General features: G+C 56.0%; 5 protein-coding genes across 5 annotated transcripts; 2 read left to right on the top strand and 3 right to left on the bottom strand.

The window, feature by feature from the left end:
- Window position 1: 1 nt before the first annotated feature.
- On the top strand, window positions 2–2077 carry B0H64DRAFT_451337 (major facilitator superfamily domain-containing protein; the record flags this gene model as incomplete). The annotated part of the gene is made up of 5 exons (XM_062807157.1): window positions 2–83; window positions 153–397; window positions 481–732; window positions 792–1574; window positions 1636–2077. 5 exons carry the CDS (start codon window positions 2–4, stop codon window positions 1870–1872), a joined length of 1599 nt encoding a protein of 532 aa, XP_062654375.1. The 3' UTR covers window positions 1873–2077.
- A 2826-nt stretch (window positions 2078–4903) lies between these two features.
- On the top strand, window positions 4904–8653 carry B0H64DRAFT_331256 (P-loop containing nucleoside triphosphate hydrolase protein; the record flags this gene model as incomplete). Its single annotated transcript, XM_062800988.1, has 7 exons — window positions 4904–5201; window positions 5256–5754; window positions 5819–6200; window positions 6342–6722; window positions 6784–8008; window positions 8109–8380; window positions 8528–8653. The coding sequence occupies 7 exons, from the start codon at window positions 4904–4906 to the stop codon at window positions 8651–8653; spliced, it is 3183 nt and encodes a 1060-aa protein (XP_062654374.1).
- A 706-nt stretch (window positions 8654–9359) lies between these two features.
- B0H64DRAFT_349594 (uncharacterized protein) lies at window positions 9360–12172 on the bottom strand. Its single transcript, XM_062801404.1, has 3 exons — window positions 11566–12172; window positions 11065–11514; window positions 9360–11002 (listed from the first exon to the last, which is right to left on the bottom strand). The coding sequence occupies exons 1-3, from the start codon at window positions 11717–11719 to the stop codon at window positions 9402–9404; spliced, it is 2205 nt and encodes a 734-aa protein (XP_062654373.1). The 5' UTR covers window positions 11720–12172; the 3' UTR covers window positions 9360–9401.
- A 790-nt stretch (window positions 12173–12962) lies between these two features.
- On the bottom strand, window positions 12963–15540 carry B0H64DRAFT_451313 (P-loop containing nucleoside triphosphate hydrolase protein). The gene has a single exon (XM_062807156.1). The coding sequence runs from the start codon at window positions 15156–15158 to the stop codon at window positions 13032–13034; it is 2127 nt and encodes a 708-aa protein (XP_062654372.1). The 5' UTR covers window positions 15159–15540; the 3' UTR covers window positions 12963–13031.
- Window positions 15539–18514, bottom strand: B0H64DRAFT_48838 (P-loop containing nucleoside triphosphate hydrolase protein). Its single transcript, XM_062808312.1, has 2 exons — window positions 18027–18514; window positions 15539–17976 (listed from the first exon to the last, which is right to left on the bottom strand). Exons 1-2 carry the CDS (start codon window positions 18238–18240, stop codon window positions 15905–15907), a joined length of 2286 nt encoding a protein of 761 aa, XP_062654371.1. The 5' UTR covers window positions 18241–18514; the 3' UTR covers window positions 15539–15904.

Below are 18514 nucleotides of genomic sequence, written 5' to 3'. Positions count from 1 at the left end.
CATGAAGGCCTTTCGTGACGCGTTCGCCCTTTCGGCGGCCGAGGTGGACGAGCGGACGCCGCCAGGAACAGTTAGGATTCTCAGTCAGTCAAAGGGGCACCTTTCAGCCTTGGAAACCGATTGTTAGCTAACTACCAGGTACACACGAAAAGGCCAACAGGAAGACTCGACGAGCAGTATCAGCGGTCACCTCGTCAAGTTCCCCAAACCATCCAGCAGCCCGCGGGATCCCCTCAACTTCCCCCTCTGGCAAAAGATTGCAGCATTACTGGTCGCATCGCTTTACGCCTTCATTGGTAACTACACCGCATCCTCCATCGCCCCAGTGTTGCAGCTCTGGTTCTCGGCGTACCCGCAAGAACCGAAGCCTTTCTCTGAGCTCTCCTACATCATCGCGGTACGCAGGCCCCTTTTCAGCCACCAAGCAAAAACAGTTGCCTTCAGAAACAACGAGCTAAACCATGTATTCTCTCCCCACAGGTCAACCTCCTATGCCTCGGCACGTCCAACGTCTGGTGGGTGCCCCTGTCGAGCTGGATGGGGCGTCGGCCAGTGCTCCTCATCGCCACGCTTCTCATGACACTGTGCTCCGTGTGGTGCGCTGAGGCCAAGACGTTCGCCTCGCTCATCGCCGCGAGAGCACTGCAGGGGGCTGGCGCCGGCGCGTCCGAGACGGTGGCACCGGCACTCATCGGGGATTTGTTCTTTATCCACCAACGTGGCAGGGCTATGGTAGGAGAACATCTGGAGTCCCGCAAGAGTGGGGTTTAGGCGCTGACAGGGGGCCTTAGGCTGTGTACACCATCTTCCTATCCTCGGGCTCGCTCTTCGGCGGCCTTACTGGGGGGTACCTCGGATACGGCCACGGGTGGACGAGCGTGTGGTGGGTGAGCACGGCGCTCTCTGCGTTTGTGTTCCTCGGTGTGGCCTTCTTCGTCCCAGAGACGCTGTTCGATCGAAACACGGTGGACAACGCGAGCACCTCGTCCGTCGTCGAGGGCAAGGAAACAAACACCACGGAAGTTGAGATCCAACAGCAAACCACGAACTCCACTCACGAACCCTTCACATTCCTCCAATCTCTCAGCGTTAACGTCGGCAAACATCCCCACGCCCGCGAAAGCTTGGTGTCGTACTTTCTCCGGCCGTGGAAGACTCTTGCTCTACCGGGTACATGGGTTGTCATGCTGCACTACGCTGGCCTCGTGGGCGGTATCGTGACCATCTCGCTCATCGCCCCCCAGATCCTCGCCATGCCCCCTTACCTCTGGGGCGCCAACGTCGGCCTGATCAACGTTGGTGGAGTGGTTGGTTGTCTTGTGGGGTATTTGTATACGTACCTCCTCGCCGATAGTCGGCTGAAGAGCCAGGCCAAGCAGCAACGACGGGGTATGGCGGAGGCTGAGGACCGGCTTCCGACGCTGTTCTTTCCGCTCTTCGTTGCGACCTCAGGATTCTTTGTGTTTGGGTTTTGTGCACAGTACCCGGGTCCCACTCGCTGGGTCGGGCTGCAGTTCGGCTATGGCATGGTCTCGTTTGGGCTTACTCAAGTGCCGTCGGTGGGGTTCAACTATGTGAGTCTCCCTGCTGCTGTCTGGTTGTTATGTTTCTTGTTGTGTCGCTAACCTTCCACAGCTTATTGATGCCTACACCCACCTGGCAGCGGATTGCTTTACCATGGTCACGATTCTTCGGTCTATCATTGCCTTTGCATGGACATTCTTCGTTGCCACTTGGGTACAGGACCGGGGGGCAGCGGAGCCATTTGGCATCTTCGGCATGTTGATGGGTATTTTTGCTTTGGTCACTGTACCGTTGTGGATGTTTGGAAAGCGGATGAGGATTGCAACTAGTGCTAAGGTGGCACGTTAGATCTGGTATTTTAATCAACTGCCGTGGGCCTGTTGTGCTTCTCTGGTAAAAAGGGTTTTGCTGTGAACGGTTGATATATCCCTGTTTTAGTTCGGCCCAGTTGCAACATCATCGGCGTTGAGAGGGCATTGTTATGTTACTTCCCCGCTGGAATTCATGCGAAATAATACAATACGAGCACTACTTGTTCTCAGAGTTACGCGGCCATTTATATCTCGAGCGAGATTTAGACAACAGGAAAAGTCTGTTTGAGACAATGAGAGAGTGGAAGTACCTGATCAGTATAACCCCTTCAAAGGCACGGACATCGTATCCTCTCCATTACCTAGTCTATTTACCCCTTAAAGCACCCGGACCGTCGCCCAACCGATCCTGATCCTCAACCTTCTTGGTGTACTCGGGGATGCCCCCCAGCCGTTGCTCAACCGAATTCGAGCTCTACTGCCAGCAGAACAACACCATCACGTTATATATGCCTCCACATTCCTCCCACCTACTCCAGCCACTCGATGTTGGCTGCTTTGGGCTACTGAAGCGGGTATATAGTCGTTAGGTTGAGGACTTGATGCGTATATATATCAACCACGTGAGCGGGCTCGAGTTCCTCTGTACCTTCCGCAAAGCCTTCTTTACCTCTATAACGGAGAAGAACATATTGGGCGGTTTCACAAGTGCTAGTATTGTGCCGTGGGATCCGGATAGGGTGCTCTTCAAGCTGGAGGTAAAGCTTCGTACACCGACACCCTTGAACTCGCGGGCCGGCACTCCACAACCTTAGGTGTTTCAGGCGCCACACAACCCCCGAGAAGCTGATTCGCAGTCAACGCTCATCAAAACTCGCATTGCCAACCATCAAAATAGCTCCCCAACTTTAATGTTGGCTACTATGGACCAGCTTACCAAGGGTACAATAGCTATAACGCACGAGGTGTTACTCCTTCGGTCAGAGGTCTGTTTGCTCCACGAAGCCAACGAGGCACCAAGCAAGCGCCGGAGAGCCAAGAAAACGCGTATATAGCTTGGAGGATCACTTACTATGCAAGATATAATGGATCTACTGGACCAGAGCTCTGTGGGCGGGGAAGGAGTGCAAGAAACGCACCTAGATGGTAATGGTGCAGGGGGGTGCGTATAAAGGTTCGGTGCTGTGGTGTGTGTGACAAGCCTAGCCATAATGCACGCACTTGCCAGGAGGCTGCAGAAGCATCTGATTCAGCTGTTTCTGTTGCAATTATAGTCAGTTGATAGTGTTATTGTATTGTAATCGAGGGGTGTTGTTGTTAGGTACCTAGGTAGTCGGAAGTTCTTCGCTCACTGATATGCCTGGCTCGCTGATAATGTACGTTATTCCTTCACCCAAAAAAACAACTGCACGCGGTTTGATACAGTCAGTTAATGTAGTTCAATCCCACCCTGTTAAATGCAGTCAGTTTACTAGAGTTCAATTCCAGTCCGTTAGTTACACCCAGTTCAAAAACAGTCAGTTTAATGTAGTTCGAAAATAGTTAATTACATCCAACCAACTAATGATCTTGATCTGGATGCAATTGACTGTTTTTAAACTATATATAATGGACTATTTCTGAATTGCATGAAACAAGTACCTAAACCTTTTTTCTTCAAGACAACGCCAAAATCCACGTTGCAAGGAAGACAGACGACCGAGTGGCTGGAAACGCATGGGTGGGAGTGTAAACTTACTTTTTGACTATCACTTTAACTTTTTCCGAGCTGCATCAGACTGACTGTTTTTGAACTGCATCAGACTGACTCCATCGAACTGGCTGCATCAAATTGAATTGGTAAAACTAGGTAGGTAAACTGCATTGAACTGCCTGCATCGCGAGGAAAAGGCCCTAGAGTGGTAAGCTAGGCTATTAAGTAGTTCCAGGGCTGCAAGTCATGAGTAAATCAAAGTCTGACACAACGCAAATCTCGTCAACTCAATCAACTCAATTCAACCAAATATAACGCAAATCGACGTTTTTGTCAATCAAATAAGTAGTTGGATTTGAGTTGTTTTGTGAGATTTGCCAAGCCAGGTAATCGCAATTGAGCCCTGCAAAATGCCCCCAACCGTCACAACAGCCACATCCAACTCGACCCTGTGTAACCACTGGGCGCCCATAACAGGTGAATTGTGAGCTCGGTTACAGGGCTTCCGCACAGATAGTTGCTTACTCCATTGTAAGATCAATTAGTTTGACTGCGTTTTGATAAAGTTGATAGATCTGACGGGTGCAAGTCAGGAATCAAGAGGTGGGTTTGTAGGGGTTAGGGTTGTATGTGGGGATTTGACGAGATTTGACTCCAGTCAACTCAAATACAATCAAGTCAAATCTGGTCAACCTGAGTTTTGGCCCAATCAACTCAAATAAATACACACCAATATTTGAGTTGATTGCGTTGTGTCAAGCCTTGGAGTAAATTGTCGTTGACCGTTGTCAAGTTTGTGTCAAGCCTTGGAGTAAATTGTCGTTGACCGTTGTCAAGTTGAGTCCGGCCTAAACTCTCCCTGAATTACGAGGCGCTCTTTCTGCGCTGAGCTGTGATTGGTCCACACGCGTTGTGCAATTTCAAACTGACAACTTCAACTCTCTTCTGGCGATTTCGCTTCCTTTTTCCTTTCCCAAATTCTTCCTCGCCAGCTTCTTCATCGCTCGATCAAGTCAACCACCAAGTTCACCACCGTGACAGTCTCGAGCGTTTTTTTCTTCTTTCTCGTCCCGCTGGCGAAACTACAGATTTCTTCGGTAGCTTGTGCTCGTCAAGAGTCGGCTCATTTGCACGGTTTATCCGTAGCAAAATCGGTAAGTGTTTCTTTATTTTGCACGTCTTCCTAGCTCCGTTTTTCTCACTCTCCCACGGATTTTTATCGACACTAGTGTCGCTGTCTGTGCTCGTCCGAGACAGACGTTCTGTGCAGGTTTATCCTCGCACTACCGGTAAGCTGTGATCGCTGTACCTCTGGATTGACCGGTGCTCTCGCTGACGGCTGGCTGTCTTCAGAGTTTGTTGATACAAACGCCAAATGAGCGCAGCACTCAGCACCCCTGGCCCCGGCCCCGCCCCCGCCGCGGCCCCGGGCCCGGCTCCGGCCCAGCAAAAAGCCGTCTGGTTCAAAGACTGTGTGATCTTGTTTGGTGGCAGCCAAGACTCCCCCGCCGTCGCCGGCAGAAATGCGCCCGGCAGCGCTCACAAGATTCGCTCCCGCGCGATTTCCAGCAGGTTCCCGCATACCAACCCGTGGGTGGGCTTCGACCTTAACTTCCCGCTGCCGCAAAGGCAAGCGGTGAACGAGCAGGCGGGCTTCGGTGTCCGGTACAACCGTGAGTTGCCTGTTCTTGATTAGCCATGGTGGGTGGTGTTAACCAGCTTGGTAGTGGACCGGAAGGCGGAAGGTGGCGTGGCGCTCGCCCAGGCGGAAGACTACGAGGTGACCGTTAGATTCCCGCGGGGCCAGACTCGGATGTCGGTTGAGGCGGCCACTCCAGCCCTGGTCAAGCGAATTCCTGCCGCGGTATCCCTGGTTTCGGTTACCATCCACGAGGACGCGAACGTCAAGGTCACTGGCTTTGGCATGCCCTTCAGGAACCCGGAAGATCCCGTGGTTGATGGCTGGGTCAACCGGAACGCCCCGATCGTGGACGGCATCACGCTGCTCGACGTCCTAGCCCAGAGGACGTTTCACGTCGTCCTTCCCGTGTCGTGTTCGGCCGTAGAGAAGGAGTGGAACGACGCGCGACTTCCTCCGCCGTTCAGCTACCCTTATGGTACTGAACACACGTTGCGGCTCGACGAGAAGGGGATCCCCGACATGAGCCAGTATGCCAGGCTCCTGGAGGATACCAAGAGTAGGGAGATGTTCCGCCCGGCCTTCAGGTAAGAGGCATTCTGTGATGGGTCTGATGATAGTTTTTATGTCCGGCTAACGGCTGCGATGTAGCTACGATGACGATAATTCCCACGTCGCCGTCGTGACGCAGACCGTCGTCCAAGACGAGTTCTGGCTTCATCGGGCAGCCGGCGAGATAGCAACGGTGAAATCGCCGGCCTATTTCGTGGACCACGGTCAGGGCCGATATTACGTCATCGTCGCCTTGCGCAAGTCGTTGATGGAGGAGTACGGTGCTGCTTGGCGGCGGCTGTCAAAGGACAACGAGGTTCGCCTCAACATCGAGGTTGAAGGGGCCACGCCTTGCAGGCAGTCATGGTATGTTGCTTGGTCTGTGGCACAGTGCATGCTGCTAATTCCAATCAGGCTCTGTACAATCGTGGACCACCCGGACCAGGATATCCGCACCAACCACCCTGTCGAGGACTACGAGGTGATCCTGTCCTTTTGCCAGCCCCTGGCCGAGCGCGAGAAGTTTGTACCCACAACCTTCTCCAACCGCGGCGTAGCCAACAGGAACCAGGATGCGGGTTAGTACTCCGCTTCCCTCGCGTTCTCCGTCGACCTTCGCGAGCTCGCGCGCAAGGTTGACTCTACCTGCGTATACCTCTCCGGTGCTGGGCCGACTCGTGATCTTCCTTACCGGCGCGATCCTGCTGAGGCGCACGGGAAAGAGCGGATGGAGCTGCATCGCGCGGTGATGAGAGGCCAGGGTTTCTACGACTGGATGATCCACCAGGCAGCCAAGGACCATCTCGTCGAGGCCATGGCGTCCGTCTCGGATGTCAGCGCGCCTCCTGCACGCCCCGCCCGCCGGCTCCCTGCCGTCAATTTCCTCGCGGCAGACAATGAAGCGTATATCAATGCGCTATTCGAGGAAATCCTCCCCGGTGATCGGGCTCCGTTCCGCGAATACCTTACAAACAGGTTTTTAGGAATCGGTATCGTTACCGCTGTAAGTTAGGCTCTTATTAACTGTATGTTTTAACTCTATTGCTAACCTATTTACAATATAGGCCCCTGGTTTTGGCAAGACAACGCTGATGGCAGTGGCTGGCCTCGCAATGGAGGCCTCAATCGGTCAAGTCCTGGCTTCTGGTCCGTCGAACGTCGCTGTCGACAACCTCGCTGGTCGTCTGGACCGAGTTTCCCGCTCCGTCTGTGCCCGCTACAATGAGGGTAAGACCCAGGAGGACCGGACCCGCGAACGCTACAGGCTGGTCGTTCGGGGTTATACCCCGGACCTGGAGAAGACCGCGTTCCTCAGGCTATTGGAGAACCGGGACTGGGTCCCGCCTGTAGTCTCCGGGCAACGTCAGAATTCCTGGACGCTCGAGCTCTCGCTTGCCTACTGGCTGCTCATATTGCTTGGGTGTCCAGAGGACCGGTTCGGCACCCTCCACCCCGACGCCAGCGAGAAATTACACGGCCTACAAGCCGAGTTCAACGACCGCGGGGACCTACGGAGCATTCGCGCGGTCGCAGCTGGGGAGATGATGTGGCAGACGTTCCGGACAACAGAAGATGTTGGTAGCATCTACCGGAATGTCCTTGGGGGGTTGATGAAACAGATTGTCGACATCACCGACATTCTGGCCATCACCCCGGCCAAAGCGGGATCGCCAGCCTACCATGAGTGGGTTAACCGCACTGCCCGGTGCGTCATCATCGACGAGGCTGCCAATATGCATCGTAGTGATGTTGGTTGTCTCTGGGGTAACTGCCTCGCTCCCGTCTTCTTCGGTGGCGACCCACGCCAGCTCTGGCCTACTGTCATAACAGGTATGGAAAAGGACCCCGATGGAAACCTTTACCACCGGCTTGCTACCGACGGTGGAATCTCTCCGCTGAGCTTCCTGGCAGCCAGCGGGCTACCGGTCTATCGCCTCCGGATACAGCTTCGGATAGCTGAAGGACTGTTCGACTGGGTCGCCGAGCACCTCTACAGCGAGGTGAACTTTACCTACGGCCCGTCCTGCGCTATCGTCCGGCCCCAGTTCCAGGCTGGCCACGTCTTGGAGCGTTTGCTCCGAAGTTATCCCGGCGTCCGCCCCTCGCCCCCTGGCAAGTTTCTTCCAGTCTTCCTGCACTGTGAGGGTGCGTACGTCCACGTCGACCCTCGGACTGGGTCGAAGAGGTGCCCGGACCAGGTGGAGGAGGCCCTAAGGTTCGCGGCCAAGCTTGCCGGGGAGGGCGTCAACGCCGCCAAGATCACCATCCTCTCCCCCTACGCCGCCAACGGTACGTCAATTATGGCATTTGTATATCGATTGGCGATATAAGCGCTGTCCTTACCTTCTATCTACACGTTTGAGGACGATCACTGACATGTTGGCTTTAGTTGAACTTATTCGACGAATGAGGAAGCTGCCCGCGTACCGGAGCCTCATGACGATGGGCGACGCGTCCACAGTCGACGCCTTCCAAGGCCAGGAGAACGACATCGTCATCGTCGTGATGGGCACGGCGTTCCCGCAGCCTGGGCCCGGGTTCACAACGGACCCGCACCGCCTCAACGTTCTCCTCACTCGTCAGAGGTGTGGGTTGGTCGTTGTCGGCGACATCGACATTCGGCCGGCGGACGGCAACGGCGCGACGGGTGCTGGCCACGGCGTCGGAAGGGGTGGGGGTGTGGTCAGGGGTGGCCGAGGTGGGGGTGGTGGTGGTAGGGGTGGTAGGGGTGGTAGAGGTGGTGGGAGAGGTGCCGCTGGCAGGGGCGGTGGTGGTGGTGGTAGAGGTGGCCGTGCGGGTGAGGCGAAGTTTTTGGTTGTCTCGCCTGAGGGTGAGAGGCAGTGGCGGGCCGCCCCAATGTTGCAGCATATCCACGCCAGCATGCTCAAGCATGGGCGTGTTGCGCGGCTGCCTGGCCCGGCCGCGGGCAGCTAAATGTTTACTTTAGGAATTCTTAACTCTGTTCTTCGTACTTCTCGACTCCCAGTGCCTACTGACTGCCCCCATCATCTGCCTTCCAAAACTGGTAATAAATCTCCTTGTTGAGTTCAATACTATCAGCTTAGCGCCCCTTGCCCCGTTCCCTCAGTCGCAATCAGCAGTCTCCCTCATTGCTGCGCCCAAGTACCACTAGCTGACGGCCTTTCACATCACGTTCACTCATCATGCCAGTGTCTTCGAATATCAGTTCGAGGCTTGTCACCCCCAGTACGGAGCCTAGATGCTCTAAGCCCGGGCATCCGGATAGGCCAGGTTAGCTTGGAGCTGAAGTTAGGCATAGCTTATAGTGGGTTTGTAGTTACAAGGAAATGCAGACTTTATTCTCGATCCTTCTAAATCGACGGTGTCCTCCTCATAGATCGATGGAATCAATATTCGTTCAATTTCGGCACAACTGGGGGGGTGTCCGAAAGTAGGGGTCCCGACTTATCCCTGTCTCAGTTCGGTCCCAGTTCCAACATCATCGAAGCTGAGAGGGCATTCATATGTTAATTGCTCGCTGGAGTTCATGCAAAATACAATATGAGCACTACCTGTGGTCAGAGTTACCCGACCGTTTATGTCTCAAGCGAGGTTGAGACAACAGGAAAACGTGTTTGAGACATTAAGAGAGTGGAACTACCTGATCAGTGTAACCCCTTCAAAGACACGGACATCGTATTCTCTCCGTAATTAACCTAGTCTATTTATGCCTCAAGGCACCCGGGCCCTCCCCCAATCGATACTGATCCTCAACCTCCTTGGTGTACTCTGGGATGCCCCCCATTGTCCCATCCGAGTTAGTTGTCGATCCAGGAACGCAGTTACCCCCCAACCACGCGGCGGCAGCAGCAGCCTTCCACACAGCCGTGATATCCCTCGCCATCTCCCAAGTAAAGAACAGCTTACAATTAGCCGCCTCATAGCGAAACTGCAGCGGCCACGCCCCCTCCGTCTCCTCCCCCCATGGTAACATGTTTACTGAGTTGAATTGTATGGCACCACTCCACCCAATAAACGACACCTCGGGCACCCTTAACGGCGGGTGGAATCCTTCTCTAGGCGGGGGAATCTCCAGGCCATCAGGCACGGCATCCCGATCCAGATCCGGCAGGGAAGCAAAGTTCATGATCGGCCCGCCCTTGGTCTGACCGACGGCCTGCATGGGCGCGAGGATGGGCCGGCCGCCGAGGGCGACAGTGCGGACGCCGTGGGCGTGGGTGAGCATGGAGACGATCATGGCGCAGGCGGAGCCGCACTGGCCGTCGGTGACGACCAGGATGTCCTCGGGGGCGAAGGGTGGCTCGGTCCAAGGGATCTCGTACAGCGACGGGTCGGCCGTGGCCGGGTCCTCGTGCGACACAAACATTTGCGCGTAGTCGGTGACGTTGAAGAGGGATGGGGTGGTGTACTCGCCGCTCCGCGGGCCTGGGTGGGGCCCGTAGAAGTCCTCGAAAGAGGACCACGGCTTGTTGTCCGGGCGGATGAAGTTGAGTACGGGCCACACCGCAGCCCGTTCGGTGTCGTTCCAGAGTTGCTCCCCGATCCATGCGAGCTGGGGGTGGGCGCGTGCTTGGGAGAACTGGTGGAGGGTGGTGTCTCCGGGGAAGAGTGCGAAATAGAGGGCCACAAGATTGTAGATGAGGCCACCGCTGTTTCCTTGGACGTCAAGGATTAGCTTGGTGCGGTTGGAGGCTTTGGCGGCGCGGATGAAGTCGACCGTGACATTGTAGAATTCCTGAAAGTCGGCGCTAGGTGGTGTTGTGAATGTGCGTGGACCGAGGGACCCCTGGAAGGTGTTGACATTGAGCACTGCCACGTCAGAGAAGTCGGGGCTCTCGGGGAGGAATCCTGCTACGCTTCCACTTATGGTGACATTGATAGGCTCGGGGTATCCCACGAAGTGGCTGGTGTAATTCTTCTCGAGTAAGCCGTAGACCTCCGACTGACTCGTTCGCGGCCCAGTGCCATTGCTCCGACCGAAATCGTTGTACAGGTCAACTCCGGACGTGATGTTGGTGAAGTTGCCCCGGACAAAGGCGTAGTTGCTGAACTCAAACTTTGTACCGTTCTGGCATTGCACGGATGTCGTGTCGCGGAGGTCTAGGGTGGCCGGCTGCGCCGGCGTGTAGACCAAGGCTGCGTCGTTGGCCAGACTCGGGAACTGGCTGTTAAAGCGAGCGTCCGGATCGTGGCACCGGCCATTCTTGACGGCCTCCTTTTGCAAAAACTCTAGGGCTGGGATCCCGTCAATCGTTGAGACCGGCGATGGGGTGTACCCATGTTCGACATGATCCACATCGGCTGAACACAAGATGAATTAGGCAACGGACTGTCTCAACAGGCCTACTACACAGATCACATACCATGGAGATAGATCTTGGGAGCCGAGACACCATCCGCAGAAATCGAGACAAACCGGGCTGGTCTTGGGAAGCTAAAGAGATCGAAAATCGAACTGGTATATATGAAATGGAAATCTCGGGGTCGAACCGTGGTCAAGGTATATAGGTCGGCCAAGAACTCAAACTCGTTCTTGTAGCCTCCTTGAGCCTTTTGTAATTTCGCCGCTATGTCGTCAAGGCCCCCGAGAAGGTCAACTCCTTCGGAGAGATAGCCTTCGGGGGGGTCGCGAAGGTCATCGAGGGTGCTCTGCCACTCAAACAGCGGCCGGAGAAAGTCTACCTGACCGAGTGCCGTATCCTTGTACAAGGGTACCGACTTGAGACATGCAAAGGCGAGACTAGGCGTTATCGCTACGCGAGGAAATGAAGGAATCAGGATTCGTTCAAGTTCACTAAGGTCCATATTTGGCACTATTCCGTGTCAGCTTGGAGACTGTTGCCGGCTTCACCGGGGTGATATACCGATGTTGTTGTCCGACATCCACTTGGCGACGTGGTCACGGACTTGCTTGCATGGTTCCTCGCCACGCCGGGCTGCATCCTGACCAGAGTCTCGGGGAACTCCAGAACAAAGCGGCAACACCGTGGCTGCGACAACAAGGGCTTTCAGATGCATAGCTGCGGTTTCCACGTTGTCGTGGGTTTAGGGAAAGCTATAACCGCGTTCGGTTTAGCCGAGTTCAAATGTCGGGGGAAGTTGTTTATATGACTTTTGCGTGTCCCTGGAAGCCTCATCCTTTGCGGCAGCCCTGGTTATCCCCCGCGATCCCATACCTTGGCGTTGATGACTATCCCTCGTTCCGCCGGGAGCCCAACGGGGCTGTGTTGTCAACTGTGCTGGTGCCATTCGCGGGTTGCGCTACCGGCTATTACCAAGTGCACCCGGCTCTCAGCGAATTGGCAGGCCGGTTAGGGCGGCACCTCAAGGACAAAAAAAGCCGAACTCCAAGCGCAGATGTCGACGTAGGAACGACGCCAAAGCCACCCTGAAGCCCAAAGAAATTGGATTTATTTTTTTCTCTGCTTTTCCTTTTTCTTTTACCCTCTTTTTTATTTGCTCTTTTCGCTTGATTTATTTTTATTTGTTTTCTTTTCCTTGATTTCTTTTTCTTTTGTTTTTTCTTTCTTTTTTTTTTTTCCTTTTCTTTTCTTGATTTCCCTTTTTTCGTTTTTGCTTTTGCTTGATTTCTTTTTTTTTTTTTTTTGACTTCTTGCGTCCCATTTGAGTTCGGCTTTTTCTGGCCAGAGGGTGGGCTGGTCTGGCGATTGGCAAGAGAGCCTTGGGGTCAGCCGGTGGCCTTGCTCCCTTGTTGGCTTGTTGATTCTTTGCATCTCCTAGGTCGCCGAGGGCGCCGATTGCAGAATCCTTTAGCCCCCAACCATGTAGATCTTGAACAAATCGGCCTTGACGTGACATAATTTGGAGCCCGGAGGATCACCGACGCGGTGGGCAACGTACATAGGAGACGAAGCGTTAATATGACTTGTTTGTGTGAACTTGTCGTATGCCAGGTCCTTTCGAATCCCTCAGCCCGTGGCCTCGACTATTAATCACTTGCCTGCATATACGGAGTACGATGGAAAGGGAGGAGCCCGAGGATCCGAACCCATGTTGCACCGTGGTTTACCGGCCTCGAGTTTCGTTTCGTGACGAGCCGCGAGGCGAGGAACTGTGCTTTGCGCGTCGTCATCGGGGTTGTGGGTTGGGCCAACACAAACCGAAATGTTTGGAGTTAACCCCTGGATTGCGTGGGAGAGTACATGTACCGGGCAAGAGCCCGGGTCCATGACCGAAAGTACTGTTTGTGATGCTTGAAAAGTGTAAGTTATACCAATACAAGCCGCGACTCTTTTGTCTACAGCATAGTTGGAACCGCTCTTCCGTCTATCCGTCCCGTTACAGGAAATTTAGGTCTCTCCACGAGTCCTTATTTCACCGGTAACTCCTTTTCGGCCCGACCCACGGTTTGGTCATGCATCGACATCTCCTGGGCCATCCATAGCTCCGCATACAGGCCGTTCCCCTCCATCAGCTCCCGATGGCTCCCCATCTCGACCACCCGCCCCTCTTTCAGGACAATAATCACATCTGCATCGTAGATGGTCCTCAACCGATGCGCCACAAACAGGCTGGTCCGCTGCTTCTCCTTCAGCACCTCATTGATATTAGACATCAGCGCCTGTTCGGTGTGCGTGTCTAGCGCGCTGGTGGCCTCGTCAAAGAACAGCAGCGGCGGGTCCTTGAGGATGAGACGCGAGACGGCCAGGCGCTGCTTCTCACCGCCCGAGATCATCAGGCCGCGCTCGCCGACCTTGGTCTGGTACCCGTGCGGCCACGACTCGATCTTATCGTGAATGTGTGCGCGGCGGGCGGCCTCCAGCACGTTTTCGCGTGACGCGTCGAGGTTGCCGTACCGGATGTTGAGCTCGACCGTGTCGTTGAACAAGGGGGTGTCCTGCGGGACGACGCCGATGGAGCGGCGGAGCGAGTCGAGCGAGACGTCGCGGATATCCTGGTCGTCTATGAAGATGCGTCCGGATTGGGGGTCGTAGGAGCGGAAGAGGAGGCGGAGCAGTGTGGATTTGCCGCAGCCCGACGGCCCGACAACGGCCACTTTCTTGCCTGCAGGGATGGTCACGGAGAGGTTGTTGAGGATGGGCCGGTCGGGGTAGTACCCGAAGGAGACGTTATCGAAGCGGATCTCGCCGCCCTTGGGTAGGACGAGGGAGGCAGCATTGGGCTTCTCCTTGATTGAGACGTTGACCTTTTGGAGATTGAAGAGCGTCTCCATGTCGAGGAGGGATTGACGCAGTTCGCGATAGACTGACCCCAGGAAATTCAGCGGAACGGAGAGCTGGAAGACCAGTTGGTTGATCAGTACCAAATCGCCCACCGAGAGCGAGCCCCCGACGATGCCCTTGGCGCCGAGCCACATCATGATCGTGAGGGCTGACGAGAAGATGATGTTCTGACCACTGTTGAGGAAGGCTAGTGATGTGGCGACCTTGATGGAGCTCTTCTCATACTGGTGGAGGGCCTTGTCATAGCGTCCGATCTCGTACTTTTCGTTGTTGAAGTACTTGACGGCTTCGTAGTTGATGAGCGAGTCCACGGCAACAGTGGACGCCTTGTTGTCGGCCGCGTTGGCCTGGCGGCGGAATTTGGTCCGCCACGCGGTTGTCCAGATGGTAAAGGCCGTGTAGGCACTCATGGTGAGTGCCGTGACCGCGGCAAACTCCCAGCCAAACTGATACGTCAAGATACCACACACCATGCTGATCTCCAACGCTGTGGGTACAATGTGGAACACCATGCTGGTCAACAGGAAGCTGATACCCTTGGTACCGCGGTCGATGGCACGGGTCAAACCACCGGTTTGCTTGGACAGGTGGAAGTTGAGATCGAGGTTTAGGAGGTGCCCAAATGTCCTGGTAGCCACGCGCCGAATCGCCTTTTGCGCAACCGACGAGAAGACGGCATTTCGCAGCTCCTGCGACACGACAGCCCCTATCCTGGAGGCGCCGTAAGCAAATATCATGGTCCCGGCCACGGTGGCCACCGTACCCCCCGTCGCGGCGATGTCGACATTCAGCGAGTCGACGATCTCCCGGAAGAAGAAGGGCACCTGCACGTTGAGCACCTTGCCGCCGACCAGTAACCCCACGGCTAGCAGTACGCGGAACTTGTCCCCCCAGCTATCTTTCGGCCATAGGTATCGCGACATCTCTTTCATGATGGCCCAATCAGCCTTGCGCTGCTCCTGCGCGCTCTTGTCTATTGTCGCGAGGGGGTCTTGTGATGGAGGGGCGACCGTCTTCTGTCCGGCGGGGGACTGGCTCGGTTCGACGCTCGGCGTTCTCGGGCCATAGCTGCGTAGGGTGGTCGTGTGGAAGACGGCTCGTAGAGGAGACGCAGCGGTCGCGCTCAACGCGCCGAGTCGGGGCGTCCATGGTTGCCGATAAAGGGATGCGCAAGGGCCTCGCGGTCGGAGGAACTGGGCTGCTTTGGCCCGGTTGAGGCTTGAAGCCATCAGAATTCTTGGTTGTGAGGCCATTGCGATGAGAAACGGGGCGTCATCTTCCACGGGAGGGAGCGACAGCGTCTTGTGGTCGATGTCGGCGACGGGTCCCTAGGGTTCGGTTGACGCCAGCGCGATTTGTGCGAGATTGCAAAGTCACCGAGGTGGGGTTTCGGTTTAACCCAAGCCTGGAGCACCGGGTTCGACGGAACCGAAGGTAGCAGACTCACCGTCTGACTCTTGTCGCGGGGTCTGAGTGATTTCCGCGGTCTCCGGCCTTCTTCGGCCTCGGCGAAAGAAAAGTGGAAGCTCCGAGAGAGCTCCCGCTGCGATGCTCGGATCCGGGGTGGGTCGGCCAGCGATGATGCAATGTGGGGCTCCCTCAGCGCCATGCAAATGGTCCCCTTTTCCCTTTTTTGATGCCGCCCGAGGATGGAGATCTGACTTTCCGATGATTCAAGAAGGGAGCATAACGGGTAACATCAGTCTATTAACTGTGCTGCTATGCAGATGCCCGACTTCAACACGCAAAACTTGACTCCTTTGCCCCAACCAAGAAACGAAAAATGCACCCTGTATTAAACAAAGAACCGAGCAAATGCTCAGCCAGAACGCCAATGCCCAAAACTCCTTGCCATGCAACGCCGGTTGATGAACCGAGCGGAAGACGCTGACCAACCGATGTAGGGACGAACCCCGAGGCAAAATGCACCGACAGACCGGTATGCAAATAAACCCACAAGCATGGAAAACAAACCTCGCCGGAAAATGCCGAGCAACGATTACACCGCAGCAATAGCCAATCCCTCAAAGGCCCTCTCAACAGCGCGGCCGCCCATGCCAGGCAATGTCCGCAACTGGGCGAGCGACTCAACGCGGCCCGACTCCTCGTCACCCCGGAGCGTCAAGCAGTCGACCAGATCCTGCGCCTTCTTCGCGCCAAACCCATGCAACCCCTTGATCAAGACCAAATCCTTCGAGTTGACAATCTGAAGCAACTGTTTCACGCGTGGCGAGGCAGTCTCATCCTCCTCCTCCAAACCCCCAACTCTCACAACCTTCTTTTTCTGCCCCTTCCCCCTCACCGGGCTCCTCCCGGCCACATCCTCCTCCTCATCAATATCCGCCTCGGTCCCATCCTGATACTCCCCATCCTCATCCCCACTCACCCTCCCCTTCCTCTCCCTCTTCCCCTTCCCCTCCACCACCACCCTTCCCCCCTCCCCATTATCACCCACGACCACCCCAAGCTTAACCCTCAACCGCTCAATCTTCCCCAACAGCTTCGCCTGCCCCGGAAAAAACGGCAGCGCCCGCTCATACAGCGCCAGCGCGCCCTCGTCGTCGCCCTGCTCCTTCGCCTGGCGCGCCTGCAGTAGCAAGCGCAGTCCTTCCGACCGGCCGTCGTCGGCGCGCGACTCGCTGTCGATGCGTCGCTCGAGGGCTTCCAGGCGGCGCTTGACTTCCTCGCTTATTTCGTTTTGGGTTCCGGAAGCGGTGGCAGAGGTGGGCGTGGTGGGTGTGGTGAGGGTTGGTTCGGCTACCGGAGCCGGGGGTGGGGCGGAGGCGGCTTCGGCGGCTTCGGCGGCGGCGCGCGATGCGAGGATTTCGGCGACCTTCTTCTCGACCATGGCTTCGATTTGGTCGGGGGTGATGGAGATTTGTTTGGGGGGAGATTGCGGGATTTGTACCGGCTGCGGCTGGCGTAGGAGGGATTGCCCTGTCGGTCGGGCGAGCTTCGAGGGCCGCGGGAGGGTGTCCGATGTCGTTTCGGACGGTCGCTTCGGTTGGAGGGGCTGTCGTGGTACGGAGGTGTTGGCTGACGGGGCGATGATGGTTCGGGTAGCCACCGAGGGCTTCTTGTCCGTGTAGACGGCGAACGCCTTGACGGGCTTGTCAGCCTTTTCGGCCTTCTCTGCCGCCTTGGCTGCCAACGTGCCAGTGTGGACGTTGTGGGCGTTGTTTAGCGGCCGGAGTGGCTGACGCAACATGCTGATACCTCCAAGCCCGGAGTTGGTGCGCGGGGCTTGCTTGTACACGATTTCGTTCTCAATCTCGCGCACCTCGATGCGCTTCGCCCGCGAGCTCACGTTCAGGCTGCTGAGCGTGTCGAGGTGGTAGCTGCGGATCGGGGCGAGGTTGAGGATCATGACGGTAATCCCATTGTTTTGCCCCAAGGACAAAATCCGCGTCATCTTGGACTCGCGGTACGGGATCCGCTTGTCGCCGCGCGAGATCGCATCGATGCACTGGCTCAGCACGAAGAGGCTCTTGTTGATGGCCGCAGACTCGACCAGTCGCTCCTTTCCATTGTCGGTTCGCCGGTTGTCTTCCGAGCCGGCCAAATCAATGGCTGACGCTGTGCTTTCCTTGACCATGTCCCCGGTCGTTTGGGTCACCTTGACCCGCAAGATGGCGTGGCTTCGACTGCTGTGGGCGTTTAGTTTCGTAGCCGCCGTGACGCGGTTGTTGTTTGCCTCGATGTACAGCCTCTCGAAATCCTTGAGATCCTCGCACGAGCGTTCCGACAGGCCGACGACCATGGTCTTTCCGTCCTTCTCTCGGAGTGGTAGGCCGGCGGGTGTTCGCTTCTCGGGCGGTTCAAGGAGATCGTACACCTTGTCGTTGTAGATCTCGTAGTACGAAAGAGCGACATCCACCATCGTTGCCCCGTCGGTGTCTTTGGTGATCTTCTTCCCCCTCCGGAAGACGTTGCTCAGCAGCCTGGGAATTACGCCGCGTTCGGCGAGGCGTAGGCCACCGCGCATGGTGTGCGTCTTGCCGGTACCCGTCACGCCATAGGCAAAGATTGTCACATCCAAGCCTTGGAACAATGCCTTCATGTGTGGAGCCACTGCTGGAAGTTAGTAACGGACTACGCAAGAGACGCGTTCTGGTACCCGCCTTCAGCTGTAAACAGCTCCTCCTGTGAAGTAGCCTGCTCATAGACGCTGTTGAAGGCGAACGAGAACTCTTCAGCTCCGTTCTTGGGACTGGGGATCTTGACGAGGGTCAATGGTTTCCCAGCTTCGACGCGGTCGGCGCGGACGATGACATCCTTGTCGAGTTCTTTTTCAAGAAGCGGTCGAAATCTAACAACAGTCCTTACGGTGGGCATGGCGTAGAAACTCTCACGGATGGCGGACGGGGGGGGAGAAAAGGAATTGGGGGGGACGGAAGGGAGGAGAGGTCACGACGCGTGAGCAAGAGCGTGTTGGCAGGCAAAGCTTCAGATGCGGTGAGCTCAAGGGTTGAAGGAGATCACCAAGGCAACAAATCTGCAGGGGGTTCCACCTTCAATCTGCAAGAGCGCGGTGAGTTGAATTTGAAGTGGCCCGTGCTTCTCCGAAGAGCTCAACCCTTGCAATGGATGTCCCGCATTTTTAGCTCGG

The sequence above is a fragment of the Chaetomium fimeti genome (genome assembly GCF_033439085.1).
Source record: "Chaetomium fimeti strain CBS 168.71 chromosome Unknown B0H64scaffold_11, whole genome shotgun sequence".
NCBI lineage: Eukaryota > Fungi > Ascomycota > Sordariomycetes > Sordariales > Chaetomiaceae > Chaetomium > Chaetomium fimeti.
Note: the sequence above shows the minus strand (reverse complement) of the source record. Positions and strands in the feature narration are given on the sequence as shown.

What these genes read in the sequence shown, in the direction of transcription:
- B0H64DRAFT_48838 (XM_062808312.1), bottom strand. Translation starts at nt 18,240, where the DNA reads ATGCCCACCGTAAGGACTGTTGTTAGATTTCGACCGCTTCTTGAAAAA. An exon ending in GGAGCTGTTTACAGCTGAAG is followed by an intron (nt 17,977 to 18,026) that starts GCGGGTACCAGA and finishes AACTTCCAGCAG; the next exon opens with TGGCTCCACACATGAAGGCA.
- B0H64DRAFT_451313 (XM_062807156.1), bottom strand. Translation starts at nt 15,158, where the DNA reads ATGGCCTCACAACCAAGAATTCTGATGGCTTCAAGCCTCAACCGGGCC.
- B0H64DRAFT_349594 (XM_062801404.1), bottom strand. Translation starts at nt 11,719, where the DNA reads ATGCATCTGAAAGCCCTTGTTGTCGCAGCCACGGTGTTGCCGCTTTGT. An exon ending in GATGTCGGACAACAACATCG is followed by an intron (nt 11,515 to 11,565) that starts GTATATCACCCC and finishes GACACGGAATAG; the next exon opens with TGCCAAATATGGACCTTAGT. An exon ending in TCCCAAGATCTATCTCCATG is followed by an intron (nt 11,003 to 11,064) that starts GTATGTGATCTG and finishes TCTTGTGTTCAG; the next exon opens with CCGATGTGGATCATGTCGAA.